Source organism: Sparus aurata, chromosome 11 (assembly GCF_900880675.1).
Source record: "Sparus aurata chromosome 11, fSpaAur1.1, whole genome shotgun sequence".
Taxonomy (NCBI): domain Eukaryota; kingdom Metazoa; phylum Chordata; class Actinopteri; order Spariformes; family Sparidae; genus Sparus; species Sparus aurata.
Window position 1 is genome coordinate 19,829,509 of NC_044197.1, and position 16,439 is coordinate 19,845,947.

At 41.7% G+C, this 16,439-nt stretch overlaps 1 protein-coding gene and 3 non-coding genes across 7 annotated transcripts; all 4 read right to left on the reverse strand.

Annotated features, from left to right (window-relative positions):
* Positions 1 to 5,477: 5,477 nt before the first annotated feature.
* On the reverse strand, positions 5,478 to 14,200 carry ncl (nucleolin). 4 transcript variants are annotated; one of them, XM_030433489.1, is made up of 16 exons: positions 14,019 to 14,200; positions 12,825 to 12,926; positions 12,626 to 12,734; positions 11,982 to 12,095; positions 11,346 to 11,582; positions 10,984 to 11,112; positions 10,533 to 10,616; positions 10,225 to 10,348; positions 9,974 to 10,110; positions 9,553 to 9,679; positions 9,325 to 9,461; positions 8,714 to 8,843; positions 8,120 to 8,259; positions 7,752 to 7,878; positions 7,106 to 7,401; positions 5,478 to 6,258 (listed from the first exon to the last, which is right to left on the reverse strand). In XM_030433489.1, exons 1-16 carry the CDS (start codon positions 14,034 to 14,036, stop codon positions 6,191 to 6,193), a joined length of 2,079 nt encoding a protein of 692 aa, XP_030289349.1. In that variant the 5' UTR covers positions 14,037 to 14,200; the 3' UTR covers positions 5,478 to 6,190. The 4 variants fall into 4 exon arrangements, with proteins under 4 accessions (XP_030289349.1, XP_030289348.1, XP_030289351.1 ...); XM_030433488.1 differs by having other exon boundaries at positions 11,982 to 12,101; positions 14,019 to 14,199; XM_030433491.1 differs by lacking the exon at positions 11,346 to 11,582.
* LOC115592098 (small nucleolar RNA SNORA57) lies at positions 9,789 to 9,924 on the reverse strand. Its single transcript, XR_003986074.1, has one exon. It is a non-coding gene; the product is annotated as a small nucleolar RNA SNORA57 (small nucleolar RNA).
* Positions 10,418 to 10,493, reverse strand: LOC115592097 (small nucleolar RNA SNORD82). Its single transcript, XR_003986073.1, has one exon. It is a non-coding gene; the product is annotated as a small nucleolar RNA SNORD82 (small nucleolar RNA).
* On the reverse strand, positions 11,682 to 11,817 carry LOC115592099 (small nucleolar RNA SNORA57). The gene has a single exon (XR_003986075.1). It is a non-coding gene; the product is annotated as a small nucleolar RNA SNORA57 (small nucleolar RNA).
* Positions 14,201 to 16,439: the final 2,239 nt, after the last annotated feature.

A 16,439-nucleotide genomic window follows, 5' to 3' on the forward strand; every position in this document is an offset into this window, starting at 1 on the left:
ATCTCAGACGAAATATGACTCAACTCTCTCCAATAATCTTTTGTCATTTGGCATGGAAACTTAACATGTTCTCGACTCAGTGTTACATTTCACACCGTTTATGTAAAGCGTCTCCGTCAAATATTGTGTGAATTGTCAGGGCTGAGACCGATACGGCCAAGCTCACAGCGAAGACATTGTTGAGAGCTTTACGTTGGCCCAAAAAGACAAAAAAGAGTGCATCGCATCACAAAACAAATACCTTCCTGTTGTTCTTTACAATTCCGCTCAGGACAATGACAAAAAGAGCCTTGTAGAAACTGTATCTGCACTGCATTGTGTTTTCTGCGAGGGGTACACTCACCAGCACAGAAGCAAAGCTTAAGAGGGTTTATCTCTTTCGACCATCCTCTTTGTTTAACACAAGGCGCAACTGATATGGAGTCAGACTTATCAAGATAATGAGCTTAGTTATTAAATCGGTGTGCCATGTCGTCTGTGACCTGACAATGGAGGCCTACCTGTCATTTACTGTAGTCTGAGAGTAAGTTTTTACTGAGGTTTAACCCTGCAGACTGTTTTAACGACTCGGAACAAAGGACAAAAGTAAGAGTAAGCAACTGTGAACTTAAAGATGTTTGAGTAGCAGCTGTGAGACCACTCATCACATTTCTTTTGTCGTTTGGGGTCCTGGGGATCCTGGTGCTGGCACCATTGGGGTGTCAATGGGGAGTGCCAAGTAATTTATTGGTGTTGCTTGTTGAATTCTTCTAAATAACCCCCATTTCAAAGAAACACAAGTTACACAAGGATGTTGCTGTGTGAGAGGGAGGAACCATCTTTTACTTTCATCATGAAATTGAGTTGCAACTTAATGGCAGTTGGGAAGTCTGTCTTTGTCCACAGGCATTGTGTAAAACAAATGTAAGTAAATTGTGATTTCAGTTGAACTCATTGGGGTAGAAGAAGGAGGTTTTCTCTTTCACTGCTGCACTGTTCTGTCTATTTTTGCAAAAAGGGATCCTGATCCTAATGAGATTACCTGATTAAATAAAGGCTGTGATGTCTGGATTATGAGTGAAATCTCTCGACTATTGGGAGGATTGTTTTAACATTTGGCACACATTTTTAAATGTCCTTCTCAGGGTATACTGCAATAACTTTGGTGCTGATCCCATGAGTTTTCATCTAGCATCATCATCCGGTCAAATTCATCCGTTTATGACATTTATGACAAAGGCACGGTATGTCAATACTGCCACAAGGAATCTTTCGATCAAAATGAAAACAAAAGACATAGGTTAGGTGGCGTGGGATCATGGGAGGGGCCTTCATTGTTAAACAACAACCATTGCTGATGAAAATCTCAAGCAGAAATGGTTCCAGACAAGCTTATGTGGTAAAGACTCTCTTGTTATGGAGACATCTGGTGAAACGCATCGTTACCGTGAATAATATAGATATACAGATCTCTCTGGGTTTGAACATTATTGGAAATGTTTAGGATAATGTAAGCATGTGACACAACACAGCATAAAACAAAGGTTTTGTAGTTTTTAGACATTTTGATGCAGAAATGTTACATAGTATAACTTTAATGTGTTATGCAAATTGGCGTGTTAACGAGCTCAACTGGTAAAGGTGGGGGAGTTGGCATGTTAGCATTGTCATTGTGAGCATGTTAGCATTTAGCTCAAGGCACTGCTGACTACAGCTCTTAAAGGCTAACTCTACCTACTGATCCTTCACGTTAAGTAAAGCATGTTTACAGTTGCATTGTGGGCAGTGTAGTCAGAGGTTTTTGAAAAGCAGTGCACTGGTTTCTCGGTGCACTTCTACACTGTTGGACAAACGCATTTAAACAAAATCAATACAGCAGAACCAGAGGTATTCCCTTTTTTTTGTTTCCACACATTCCTCTTCCTTTTCAAAACCTGCTGCCAACATTACCCACAATACAACATAACAACTGACAACTGAGTTAACTTAACTTACCACAATCACTTAAGGCAGTTTATCAGATTCTATGCAGCTTCCTCTGGAGCCACAAATGGCTTTATAATACTTTTTTCGCATATGCAGTTACCTTTAATCCTTTTACTCATCATACAGAGTATATCAGAAACATTTTACTCATATTGTTAACCAAATCCACATGTGTGCTACTTATCTCAATGAATAAGTTACAAAAGATTATAAACATTTAATCATATCATCAAAAAGTTAATATCTTACTCGATCAGACTCAGGCTACACCAAAAAACTAATAAATGTATGTGAACTAGAGGCGTGGCGGTAGAATGACTTTTAAGGTGTCCTTGCTTGAAATCATTGCCTGTAATCTATCACGATAATCCCGTAGTGTACTGCAGTTTGAGTGAGTACACTGGAATGTTTTTATTGGTCAGTGCTCAAGTGTGTACTGTATATGTGTGTGTGTGAGACACAAAGAGTGGAGATCGGATGTAGAACAAAGAGGAAGATGAGTCACGTCTCCTGCACTTCCTCAAAGCTCCAGTTTGAGCACCTGCAAGTGGAGATTGACCTAAAACCCCAAAGATGTGCCAGTCGAGAAGAGTTACATCAACAACCAAGAGATAAACTTGTTGGAAGAAAAATGGAAGAATTGACACACAATCCATCAGCCAAAATTGACTGTCATCTACTGTAAGTCCCACTCCAGTGGTAATATTTTTACTGTACGATGTGAGTTCACGCACCAGCTTTCCAGCCGGTCGGCAGCTGCATATTTGTTAACACTAATTGGAGGAAGCTTTTGATGTCAGCGTGGTCGATGGGTCAGCTGGAAGGGACTGCAAGCTTTCACACTAGCCCTCTATTTTCTTCAAAGGCCCCCGGAGCACCATCATTGGCATGGCTAAAGACGGGAATGTTGCTGCTCAGGCTTAAATTAAAAAAGAACATTCCACAACCTACAGACAGCCTCTCTCGGGCATCACAGAACAACCTCACACACCGTGACGTGCCAGTTATTACTAATCACGTATACTGTAGATTACATTCCTGCTGATCTCTCGAACACTCCAGATCACCAAATGTTGATTTTAAGACCAGTGGCATCTTGTAGTTCGATGGACGTATTTCACACGTAGTCAAGCTCGATTCAAGTGACGTTTCCCCAGTTAACAGACAAAAGAGACAACAAGTGGCTGCCTTCACATCTAAATCTCAGACTTGCTCATTATTTCTCATTTATTCAAAGACTGCTGTGAGCATTGTCATCGTTTCAGCTAACTTCCTGTCTGTTTCGCAGTAAGCAATCCCCTCCGTCCTCTCTGCGCTGTACATGTCATGTCATGTACAGTCAATGCACAAAGACTGGCCTGTGACGGAAACCTGTTTGGTGTCACTTGTTGCAGCATAATGCAAATCTAACACATCAATATCATTGTATACATTAGACTCCATGGAACAGTTTCCAGACTTAGAGTCTGGATAGCAGAAATCAATAGCCGCAAATAAGGCTTTACCAAATCTTTTTTTGTGTTATTTCCTGAGCCTTTTGCTCCCCATGGGATTTATCATACTGAAAATGGTCCAAGTGGAAATAGCAAAGGATGGTCTTTTATTTAACGAACCACCCAGAAAATGTAAAGGAGATAAATCCTTGTACGCCCACTCAAGGACAGTGTAGTCCCTGATTCACCATGTTACAGTGGAAAACAGGCCAAGCCCATGCGACTTCATAGTACATCTGTACTATAGGACACCGTGTACTTGACAAAGATTCATTGTGAAGAGGACTCAGAGCCGTATACTCCCCTTTAAAGAGGGTCCTATTTGGACCAGCCACTGAACGAATGAGATAAAGTATCACTCTCTGTCCTCTCTGCTCCACAATGCCCTATTGACTCTGGGTCACATTGTATCAAAACAGTGACAAGATGACAGAGGTTTAGTTAAAAATGCAAAACTGGCGGGTAAAATCTCCCCACCCTCACCTCGCTATATCACAATTGCTTCGTTTAGTAGGGCAAAACTTTCTACTTATGACGCATCCTCCTTAACTTCACTATGAAACAGAGATAGGCAGCTTGCAACTCTTATTTCGCTGCTATATATGACTGGTTGCATGTGCATTTGATCATTTGGGTACTGATGCCCATGTTGATACTCTACTACATCAAAAAAATTATAAAGGAGCAGCAGGAAAGCACCCAAAGGTGAACTCAGACATGGAAAAGAAAGCACACAGGTCATTCTAGACGGCTGACATACCGCCACAGAGACAAGCGAGCACGACCTCTGTCACTGTTCCAGGTGGGGGGCAACAAATCTCTAAATGGAGGTATTCAGCGGTGCCATCATCAGTGCCTCCCGCCCAGGCACCTTCAGGAACAAAGATCCCTGTTCAGCTACCAGCGCCACAGGATGACAGCATACCGCTGTCCCCTGTCTGGTGGCGTCACTGACAGACGGAAGTGCCCAGAAGCTCAGGGTCACTGTAAATCAAGTCCTGCTGCCAGTTTACATAGGATAGGTTTTTCTCCTACTTAAATGTACATAATTACTGTTAAGCTGTGTTGTTCTTGTTTTAGCCATCCGTGCATCTTCTTGTACATTTTTTCTTGGCACTGTGGCTGCTGTAATACGTGACCAATAAAGCTGATTCCATATCTGAATTCTGAGATGCGAACCCTCATTTTCAGCCTTTCAAGGCTCGCCTGTTTGTAAGAGGTTAAAATTCTAACTATGTCCCCTTTACTTAGCAGCTTGCAACTGAAAGAAACTTGCCATCGGAATTTAAAGTAAGTGAACAAACTAGTTCACAAGTAAAAGAAAAAAAAAAGTCACAATTCTCTGATTCTGGTTTAAGTGTAAATATTTCCTAGTCTCTTTGCTCTAGAAAATATTTGAATATCTTTAGCGTGTGAATTAAGGGCATTTGTATGCAGTTTGTGACAAGTCATCACCCACAGGATCCCTGCTGGTTGTGGGATTTGAATAGGCAAAGTTCCCCAAACAACATTTGCACACCTATTCAATACTACTTTTGTGAATAGTACGAATGCACCAGAACTCCAATCTGCTTGGAGTTCTGGCCATTGTCCGTGGTGTTACACTAATGCTGCCACCTGGTGGAAAGAGGAGGTCATCGTGCAGCAGCCATTTTCTGCTGACTTAACAGATGACACCCAAGTCATCACTGATGCACAACTACTGCTGTAAACATGACCATCTTCAATACATTCTAACTAACTTATTAGCACCCATCAGCATAATGCAAAACAGCAGCACCATAAATCAGAGCCTCGGTTAGTTAAATCAACAGTTGACATACTGACGAGCTTCAAATGTAGAATTTTAGGGGAAGTTGTATTGCATTAGATTTAGTTAGCTGCATTAGCAAATCAGTAAATGTACCAAACTTGGCAAATAAATTGAACTACTGAGACTTATCTATATTCAAGAATTACCCAGGCCTGAGGGACCGTGTTGATACTTATGGTAGACATGGATACAATAAAGAAGAGACATTTAAAAATCACCACCTAGAAGATTTTAATTGATCATGTGAAAATCATGAGATTTTCAGATGGGAAAAAATTAGTCAATGCACTACAAATATTTTATGTTACATACATAAGAGGCAGTTCATCCTCTGTGAATGACACGGACTGTGCCCCCACCAAGCAAACATGACTGAACATTTGCCGTATTTCTTAACACCCAACTCTAGAGCACTGACTCAAATCTTCTATCAAAATATGCTTTGCACATTACAGTAAAACAGTTGGCAACTAAAGCAAACTAAACAACAAAATAAAAACAAAAACATATGGATACAGGTGTATTTTTCTTTTTTTTTTTTACAAAAGGTAAAATTAAATCATACAAACTGTTTAAATTTACACAATGTATCTGACAAAGACGAGCGTATTTTTTCACAGCAAACCTGTTTGCCAGACCCATTCCATTTCACTCGTTCGGAAAAGCAAGTAAGCTAATGAGGGCAAGAGGTGCAGGTTTTGCAATAGGGACATTCAGTACTAACACGTAGCACTTGAGCTGAGAAGGTCAGAAGTACCAGTCTGGCACGGTAGGGTGGGGGAGGTTTCAGGGGTCTAAATAAAGGGCTAAAATGCCCATTAACAGTTAAATATATAATCAATGACGCTTTCTGGAATGTCCAAAAGCTCTGAAAAGTGATGAAACCAGAGTCCATTCAAAAAGTAAAACAGACTAGGATTTAGTCATCAAACTTGATTTTCTTCCCCTGGGGTTTGGCTCCAAATCCACCACCGCCACCTCTTCCACCTGAAATGAGAACAAAAGGAAACTTGGTTTAGAAAGACGGCATCCTAATACTCCACTTTCACCCAGAAGGGCAACAGAAATATTACATCCTGAAGTTGGTTGACATCAGTGCCCCAACATTTGCCAAGAAATTGATGGCAGCTCTCTGAAAACAATGAACAAGTAACGACATGCTAACTAGACATTCAGTGCGTTTACATGACACTCAAGAAAACCGAATTACTGCGTTAGTCTGACAATGAACTGATTTTTAAGATGCATGTATACACCTTTGTCTGACTAAAATCGGACCGGATTGGATTTCTCATAGTCCAATTACGCCACGTAGATTATTCGATTGAAAGTCGCATTACTCCTGCATGTATACGTTTCCAGCGGATCGGATTTTGCGTTCTGCGCAGGCGCGAGATTTTTCCCCGGGGCCGTGAGCCGGAAGTAGACAGGCGGCGGCGGCTTTCCTCCGAAATCACGGCAAGAAAGAGCGTCAGAGTGCACCTAGTTTGTGTAATTATCATGTACACCATATACGAAGTGTAGAAAGATGTAGCTTCGTCTCGCTCTTCGTACGCCATCTTTCTTGAATGCCGAGGCAGCTGGTGACGTAAAGAGGTCAGCCGGAGGTGCGCCGTTAACACTAGTTGAAATGGGTACAGCGCCACCTAGCGTACCGGGGTATGACATGCTTTCGGCCAGTAATTCGATTTTCTCACTGGCATGTATACTCGGATAATTGCAGTTGTCCGACTGAGCAGCATAGTCGAACTATGGCTGTAATCTGACTAAGCTGTGCATGTAAACGCACTGACTAACTTTTCAATGTCCTTTCAACAACTTTAATTTTCTTTACCTCCGAAGCCGCCACGTCCACGTCCACCTCCGCGAGGGCCTCCCCTTCCTCCTCCTCCTCTGCCACCTCCACCACGACCGCCAAAGCCGCCGAAGCCACCACGGCCTCCTCTTCCGCCACCCCCGCGGCCGCCAAATCCACCACCAAATCCACCACCGCGACCTCCACGGAAGCCACCTTCACCCTTGGGCTTGGCGTAGTCCAGGGTCACCTTGCTGCCATCAATCTCCCCATCATCCATGGCCTCCTTAGCTGCCTTGCAGTCATCCTCATTGTCAAAGTCCACAAATCCAAAGCTGTAGGGAGGTTTGAAGAAAAGGCTTTGTTATACTTCAGAGGTGGAAACTTAAAATTGGATTGACATCACCTATACTGGGAACTTAAACTTAATATTTGTATTTAATACAAAGATTCTTTGTTTAAATCAAATAAGAAAGCTGACATAATATTTAACCAAAGGACGTATGAAGGCATTTTACAGTACATAAAGATCTAATCCCCAAGTCTACTGTGTTGATGTCATTTCATATCAGACATAGGCAGTTCCAACCTGTGTTGAACTGCAAGTATGCTTTACTTCTCATGTAAATCTGTAAAATTTCAGAGCTGGGAGCCAGAGTGAATGTCAACAGCCACTTAAACTTACCCCTTTGATGACCCTGTGTCTCTGTCTGTGACTATCCTGGCTGCGGTGGCACCATCAAACGCATCCCTGAGGGTCTGATCCGTCGTGTCCTCAGAAAGACCCTTGACGAAGAGGGTTTTTGTTGGACCTGGTGAGAGAGACGGATGTCATTATTAAAATGATACTTGAATAAGTTTCATCTACCCTGATAGTCATTTGGTTTAAGACAGACCTTCGATCTAAAGCCTTATTCAAAGACCAGATCAGGACTTGACTATCAGTCAATCAAAAGAGTTCAGGAGATCAAGTTATCACATCTGGCCCCGTCACCCCTGAATCTGTCAATTGTGGTGTGGGCTTGAATATTTACCCAAGTCTCAAAAACGTACCTGAGTTTCCCTTGCCACCATCTCTGCCACTGTTCTGGCTGTACTCAAGTCTGATTGACCGGCCTTCAATGTCTGTGTTGTTGAGGTTTTCCAGAGCATCCTTAGCATCGTCTGTGCTCTCAAACTCTACAAAAGCAAACCTTGAGAAAGAGAAACAAGAAAAGGATAAATCACTATTTATTTTTTCTTTTTTTATATATATATATATATATATATATATATATATATATATATATATATATATATATATATATATATATATATATTATATATATATATATATATATATATATATATATATATATATATATATATATAAATAAAAGGTAAATATGCCTTGTCAAAAACATGCAATCTGTCTCGTATTGTGTAAAATAATTCCTCAATAAAGCCATTTCTGCCTGTTGCACAGCTGACGTAGGCAGCACCCAAAATGAGGAGGGTGAGCCTGTTCAAACTCTGCATTGGCTCTGCTTCTCGTGCGAATCCATACAGAATCATGGGTAGGATTGAGAGGAGCTCATGAGAAGGTGGAGCATTTCAAGATCTAATGCAGAATATCCTATACAGTTGTATACCACACAGATTACTCACCCTTTAGGCCTGCCATCTCTCTGTGGAATCCTAATGGAGACTGCCTTCTCAAATGTGGATTGGAGGACCTCCTCTGTAGCACTAAATGCCAAATTATTAACTACCAGGGTTTTACATGCTGCTCCTGTCGCTACAGGGAGGGAAAAAAGAAATGAGTAGTAAGACAACTGATGATCTCTTCAACTTAATCAGTTCATGACTATCTTTAAAGATATCTTCTTGCATCTTTACTGGCCACATTCAAATCCAACATCCCCTTTTTATCAAAATCCCTATCCCAAGAGCTTTAACACATTTAAAGAATGACTATTTAAAAGTTATCAGTCTTTATCAGATGCAACGTATAAGACTTAATGAACAAACATTTCAGTCAAGTAATGATTAAGCTGTGTTTTCACCACTAGGTTCCGAGAAGTGACTTATGACGAGCACTTGGCATTTGCACTCAAGCCATGTTTTTGCACGAACTGCTTCATAGCAAACCCCTTAAAAATCCGCCCACATTGTCAAATCCAGCTTTCCAACCATTTCAAACAAACTACCACTTAACTTCTGAAGTCCTATGCAGATAAATGCCAATGCCAGTTTCACATGATGTCAAAAGTGTTCACCTGCAACCCTGCCCCCTTTCTGGCTCTTATCTCCCACATAGTCGACCATAATGGACCTTCCCTGTACATCAGCTCCCTGGGCCTCCTCCAGCATCTTCTCTGCTTCAGCCTCAGTTTTGAACTCAATGTAGGCAATGCTGTCAGAGGATAAAAGAGTTTACTTGTCTGGTACAAGATGAGCATCACTGATGAAAACTCTGGTCAACTCTAAATGACAGTTGTTCTTACCCTCTGTTTGAACCGTTCTGGCCTGGAGGTAACCTGACTTCAACTGCGTCTTCAAAGACTTCCTTCAGGTCGTCAACCGTTGCGGAGAAGGGGAGGTTCTTGACAAAAAGTGTCCGTGCATCCCTCTCTGTGAGAGAAATGTCAATGTCAGTGGGGGTGGATTTTTTTTTAAATCCACAAAATACAAGAAAATCAAGTAAAACCTCTTCAGACTATACCAAAATCTTTTGAGGGACAAATGTAGCAGCGATTGAGGATAGAACCGGCAGACAATAACACACACCGGTACCGAAGACATAGCACTGCATTCACTTTTCCTCCAAACATTACACACACGAGTACTGCAACCACATGTATGCCAAGAAATGGAGGGTGTGGGAAATTTTAAAACTTGCTAAGTTGACCGCCTTCATGAACACACCTTTCTTGCCATCCTGGGAAGCGTCTTTGCTACGGGGCATGTCCAACTTCAGCTCCTGACCCATGAACTTCTTGCCATTGAGCTCCATTGCCTTCTGCATGTCCTCCTCGGATGCAAAGTCCACATAGCCAAATCTCCTGTTGAGGCAAGTCATGCAAGAATCATTAGAAATTCCTGCTTTAGGAAGAAAGAATCTGCAACAACCTGCTTAAAGCAGTCCAATTTAGACAAAGTTTAAATGGATTCCTTACTTGGATCCACCTAGTCGGACATCTGCGACCTCAAGGTCATTCTTGGAGAAGAATTTCCTCAGGGAAGTTTTGATTTCTTCAAAGTCTTTGTTGGAGTTCAAGTTTCCAACAAACAGACAGAAACCTGGAAAATGGGGGCACATATTTTTTATTTCATGTGTTGTGTAAAAATCAATTGTATTCATTTGGCCAAACACATTCAGAATAATACAAAGGTGACATCAGACATCAGTATTAAGTCCCTTGTTGATCATCACAATAAATGTGTGGTTATTAACCAATTGATGGGTCAGTGCATTAATTCTCACCATCGCCTTCAGACTTTGCCTTCTTGGCAGGAGGGGTGTCCTTCTTGCTCTCTGCCTTCCTCTTTGCAGCAGTCGCTGGGGCCTCTGTTGACAGAAGAGTTGCATAAGCTGAAATTCACCAAACATTGATTCAGCAGAGATGGTGAGAGAAAGTCAGAAACTAGTGTACTGTTATATCACTTGATTTTACTGCAGGTGACACCATTATTTGCCCATGATGCTGTAATTTATCAAGTGTTCTTGCAGCAGTCTGAAGGCTGTGATAAACCAGTGTGGACTTTTCCGCCTTAGTCATGTTCTTGCAGCCTTCAGCTTTCTACAGGGTCTCTTTACTCACAAAAAAAATAAAAATAAAATATTGAATGTAACTTTTAACAGCTATTGAGCAAAGTGACTATTCTGGCCAATCATGGCAAGTTAAGCACATCACATTGCCATCGCCAGCACTCACCCTCTTCCTCGTCATCATCCTCATCATCTTCGTCGTCATCATCCTCTTCTGACTCTTCCTTGGCCTTCACCATGCCGGCTTTCTTTGCCTTTGCTGGAGCAGGAGTAGTGTCCATCTCCTCTTCGGAATCTGAAGACACACAAAACATTACATCAGAGACATTGCGACTAAATTTAAACCACTGACCATCTGCTGTTAGTGTGCATCAGATTCATAATAAAAGGTGACATCATACAAAATCAGTATTAAGTCCCTTGTTGATCATCATGTACTCTTCTACAACTGAGGATCACAAGTCAGCAACCCTACACTGACTCTCACCAACCATTAAGGTAGAAATGTAATTTAAGGCTTAGTCTAACCATCTTCATCGTCATCATCTTCGTCTTCAGACTCCTCTTTGGCAGCCTTGGCCTTTGCAGCTGGTTTAGCTGCAGCCTTCTTGGGAGGTGGGGCTTCTTCCTCCGATTCCTCATCGTCGTCATCATCGTCGTCGTCAGAAGACTCCTTTGCAGGTGCAGCCTTTGCTGGTTTGGCAGCTGGTTTGGCAGCAGGCTTGGCTGCTTTCTTGGGTGGTGGGGCCTCTTCTTCAGACTCATCTAGATAATACATGCACAAGAGTCGCGGATTTCTACCATAAGGACATGTTGTTCGAATCTGCACATTAATAAACCTCTAGGAAAAGTATTAAAATGCAAGAATGTAGCAGCGATTGAGGATAGAACCGGCAGATGATAACACACACCGGTACCGAAGACATAGCGCTGCATTCACTTTTCCTCCGTACATTACACACATGAGTACCAAACAAACATGCATGCCAAGAAATGGAGGGTGTCTGGAAATCTTTATAGAATACAGAAGACAGTATTATTTAATCCAACTGTATAACCAATTGTAATTAAATGTTATGATCAAACAACATCTTTAAAGCCGTTATAAAATGTAACGATACAATTTTTTTTCTGTGAACAGAAATATAATGCTCTGGGTCTTACCATCATCATCATCGTCATCATCTGACTCTTCAGCCTTGGCAGGGGCTGCCTTGGGTTTAGCTGGTGCTGCTTTTGCAGGGGTCTTTTTGGGTGGGGGGGCCTCCTCTTCGGACTCCTCCTCTGTAGGTTGAACAATAAAGCACAAAACCTTAGAACACAATATTCTATAGTGTAAATGTGTCAACATGGTGCTATAGGACCTGACTTTACATTAACTCCTTATTTTGCTTGACTATGAAAGGTTGGACATGCAACTTACAACTATCTAAAGATATACAACAAGCTGAGGAAGAGTATTACATCAAATTCCGGGTTTGACCACAACCGAGTACATTACATTGTAATACATGCTTCATATTTATGTAAATGATATACTTTACTGAAGAATTTATCTTATATCAAATGCAACTAATAGAAAAGACGCCTGACCAATACCTAATGCATTTGAGTTCCTCACACCCATAAAATGCATGTTCCCTTTCAATTATTTTAATGTCTAAATAAAATCTCCATCATAAGCCAGCTAATAAATGCAATTTCCAGCTTTCGAATGCAAAAGACCCAGAAACACCATTACGACTTGTGGCCAGATGTTTCATTGCCCTCTTCCAATAAACTTAGTATTAACAAATACTATCACTTACCAGAATCATCGTCATCATCCTCACTTTCTGCTTTTTTGGCAGCGGCACCATTTTTGACTGGGGCAGCTTTGGCTGGTGTGGCTTTCTTCACCGCTTTAGGTGGAGCAGCCTGCGATAGAAAACACAAAACTCCCTTAAAATCTCTTTGGAAATACCGGAAATGCTCAGAATGTACCCAGATATTCAGTAAATGACGTACCTCTTCTTCCCCATCACTGCTCTCCTCTTCACTAGATTCCTCCTCCACATCTTTAGGGGGTGGAGGTGCTTTTTTCTTCTGGGTTGCTTGCTTGGCAGCTGCCTGTGAGAAGAGGGACAAAATGCAAATTTAATCAAAAATCAAGCAAGGGTGACAGACAGAGGTAAAGCTATAGAAATACAATCAGTGGAGCATAGTCTTCCACACAATCTCCTTCAGCATGTTTGTTCACATTGGGGGCTGAGACCAAAAGGTATTTCAAAGTTTAACAAAAAAAAGCCCCTACCTTTACCAAAATGGATGACTAACGTTAAATCATTCTGACAGTTATTTACGAAGGTTAAGGATGAGGCAGATCGTGATAACTGGATGACTGGGGGCGGTAATCTAGTTCCTCGGCTCCGGCTTTTCACCTCGTGTGTCACTCAGAGCAGGCGCACAACCCACGTGGAGCTAAGGAGGTCGGGCTGTTAGCATCTCGGCTAATTTTCCCCTTAGCATACAGGCTCTTTAACGCACGTTGAGCAGCTATCAATAAGGTCTAACTTATAGCTAAGAGCATTTAAATGAAACTGGTTACCCCACAAAAAAAAAAAAAAAAGATTACACGACCATGCATTTGGCTAATCAAAATTGCGCTAACTGCAAGACGGAAGTGAGCTTCAGCTTTGCATTTGGATTGTTAACCACTGCGCTAATGCTAAGAGCTAGCTTACACGTTAGCTGGCGCAGTGTACACAAATCCGATTTTTCACTATTTTTTTGTTAAACCTTTGCAACGTATCAATCGACACGCGTGTGCTGCATGCCGTTAAAATAATCTCCCCCCCGTGGAGCTGTAACTTCATGCTTAAAATCGAGAACGCGCATGAATGCCATCTTAATGATAGCAGGCCAGAAGCGGCCAGGAACAAACATGGCCGATCATAACGGAGGAGAAACATTTTGTACAAGTGCAATGCCACCATGCGTTTTTACACCGAGGGGGACCTTTACAGAAAGGGTGAAATTATTGAAAGAGGGGAAAAAAAGCTTTAACTGCGGCACATAACACATTTAACCCCACTGTCAGTTTCCCCGTTTCTCACAAATGCATCAACGTCTACGCAAAAAGGCCTCGCGCATAAACACAGCTTTCTCGCCACAACGCGCACACACTCGACACGGTCAAACGCACGGGTAAAAAGTCCTTACCTTTGCTAACTTCACCATGGTGCTCTTGTGTGTTTCAGCGAAACACGAAGAAACTGGACGTTTTGGGAGACGAGTAACGAAACAGCTATTGTACACACGTGGCTCAGCCTACTCGGTGGGACATTGGGCAGGAAAGACAGAGAAGTGGAAGACGCGCTCGTTACTCTCCTGCTCTGCGCGTTCGCGACGACCCGCCCACACGGCTGCTTCCACCAATCACGGCTGGGGGTTGTATTTGCATCGTGGCCGCGCCTCGCCTACATGGGCAGGAAGGAGCCGTGAGACGTACCACGCCGTGCCGTCGACATACACGGTTTCTTGTTGATGCTCCTCATTAATAAATGCGTGACGTGAATAAAAAGATCACGTGGTGGCGTTTTCTCGTCAAAGCTGCTGTTAATTAATGTTTTCCCTCCGAAGGCGGCGATCTGAATTTTACACGAAACATTACGACGTGATTAAGACATGGCGGTCATTTAACTTGAATGTTTAGAATAAAAAAAAAAAATGGCCGACCATTTTCACAGCATAACTTTTGAATTACCTTTATCTGTTCAGCAGCCACTCAGCACAAAGCGCCTTTTTGACTCCCGTACAGCTGTTTATATGGACCACGTGGTCTGTCCCAGTTGCCATCACGCATCAAGCACATGTAGCAGCCACCACGCGGAGCACTGTGCGCTTCCAGACGTGTGGAACAGCAACTGCATTTACTCAACGTACTTTAACGAATCTGAGTACTAACTCAAGGTAATACGTTCAGAATATGCTGCCGAATCCACAAAATTTAAGAGGAAATTAGCTGTTGACTACATTTATTTGTCTCAAATGACTAGAAACCAGCAGATGAGGGTTGTGTAAAGTATGATACATGTAGCCTAGATTGGTTGGCTTAAACAACTTTATATATAAAATGGCTAAAATCGATCCACCTGGATCACTTACAACAATAACCTTTGCTTGAAAGGGACGCTGTGTAGTTTTGTAGAATATATTTAAACTCAGAATTTTGATATTTACAACATTAATGAGGTAATGATACAGCCTCAGACTCATCTGTTTTTCCGTATCTGAATATCTGAAGCCCTTTTTTTTAAAAAAAAAAAGGTCCCCAGAACACTGTCTGAAGCTAGACAGGTGGCAGGGTCAGCCAAATGTAAACAAAGTAAAAAAAGTATGAAACTGTGGTGTACTTTAACTAAGATCAGTTTGCTTATTCAGTTTAATTAGCCTGATCCCCAAAACTGTGAACCTTTAACATGGATGCAGAATAAAGATGGCTCGTTTGCGAACGAATCAGTTCGAAGGAACGACTCTTTAACCCAAACAAACTGACCTGATTCCACGTTCCACTTCTCTCTCATTCATTCTTTCGTTCTCACAGAACAGTCGCTGTGTTGTTCACTGTTTAGTTATCAGAGTGGTGAAGAGGACCGAGAGCCAGCCAATTGTATGCTGAGTCTAGGACACCGTCGTCAAATTTTAGCCAATGAGTAACAGGAAAGCATAGCAACCGTTTCCATAAAAAAAAAAAAAAACATTTCATTTAGTTCGTATCACATCGTTCTCTTTCAGTCAGTCAGTCACCCTTGGCTTACCTTCAATACAATTTAATGTCAAGGTGAATATACACATTATCCACTGTTGTGTTGTCTAAAAGTACACATATCATGAAGTTGCAGCTATGTATTTGCCTTGAACTACAGTTCTATGTTGACCGTTTGCACGATCCCTAATCGCGACTGAACAAACGAATGATATAAAGAATTCTTCCTGCGAACTGACCGACTGGAACTGAATCATAATATAATCATAATATAAAGAACATAACACAAAATGTGTACTTTTAGTCGTGTTTTGGTAGTCTAAGTAGTTTTATCTGATAATAAGGCCCTTCTGTATTTTGTTTAAGTAAAATTCAAATTAAGGGCTTTTAATCTGATATAAATTGGCCTTCTTTTACTAAGCAAAACCTCTTAAAATGTACCTCCATCATTGATAACAAGTAGAGAATGGATAGCCTTCACAACAGGAAGAATATTAAGTTGACCCCTTGTAACATCCATTTAGATCACTCTGGACCTTTTACATGTACAAGAATCTTCCTCATGCAATGCGGTTTGCCCAGTTGATGAGGAATTGCCCAAATTTCCCTTTTTTTCTGAACACTCTCAGGACTTGTCATCTAAACTATGTTGGCTTAAATGCAGAGATTGAAAGTTCCCTTGACAATAGTAACTGCAGTTGATAGGGACATCCTCGAGGTCCATTTAGTAGCTGTTCTGGAGCTTTTGATCATGTTCTACACTCTTCCCTGGCAGCAGTCTGTTTCTAGGTGTGTGCGAGGCAGCTTGCAGCAAGGATTAGATTCCCCAGGAGGCACCAGCAGCACATGTGAGTAATTAACCCTCAGCACCACAA

Excerpts from the sequence above, each read along its gene's own strand:
- ncl (XM_030433488.1), bottom strand. Across the intron at positions 12,735-12,824 it reads GCAGTGATGGGGAAGAAGAG|GCTGCTCCACCTAAAGCGGT; the intron begins GTACGTCATTTA and ends TTTCTATCGCAG. Across the intron at positions 7,402-7,751 it reads GACACAGGGTCATCAAAGGG|CTTTGGATTTGTGGACTTTG; the intron begins GTAAGTTTAAGT and ends ACCTCCCTACAG.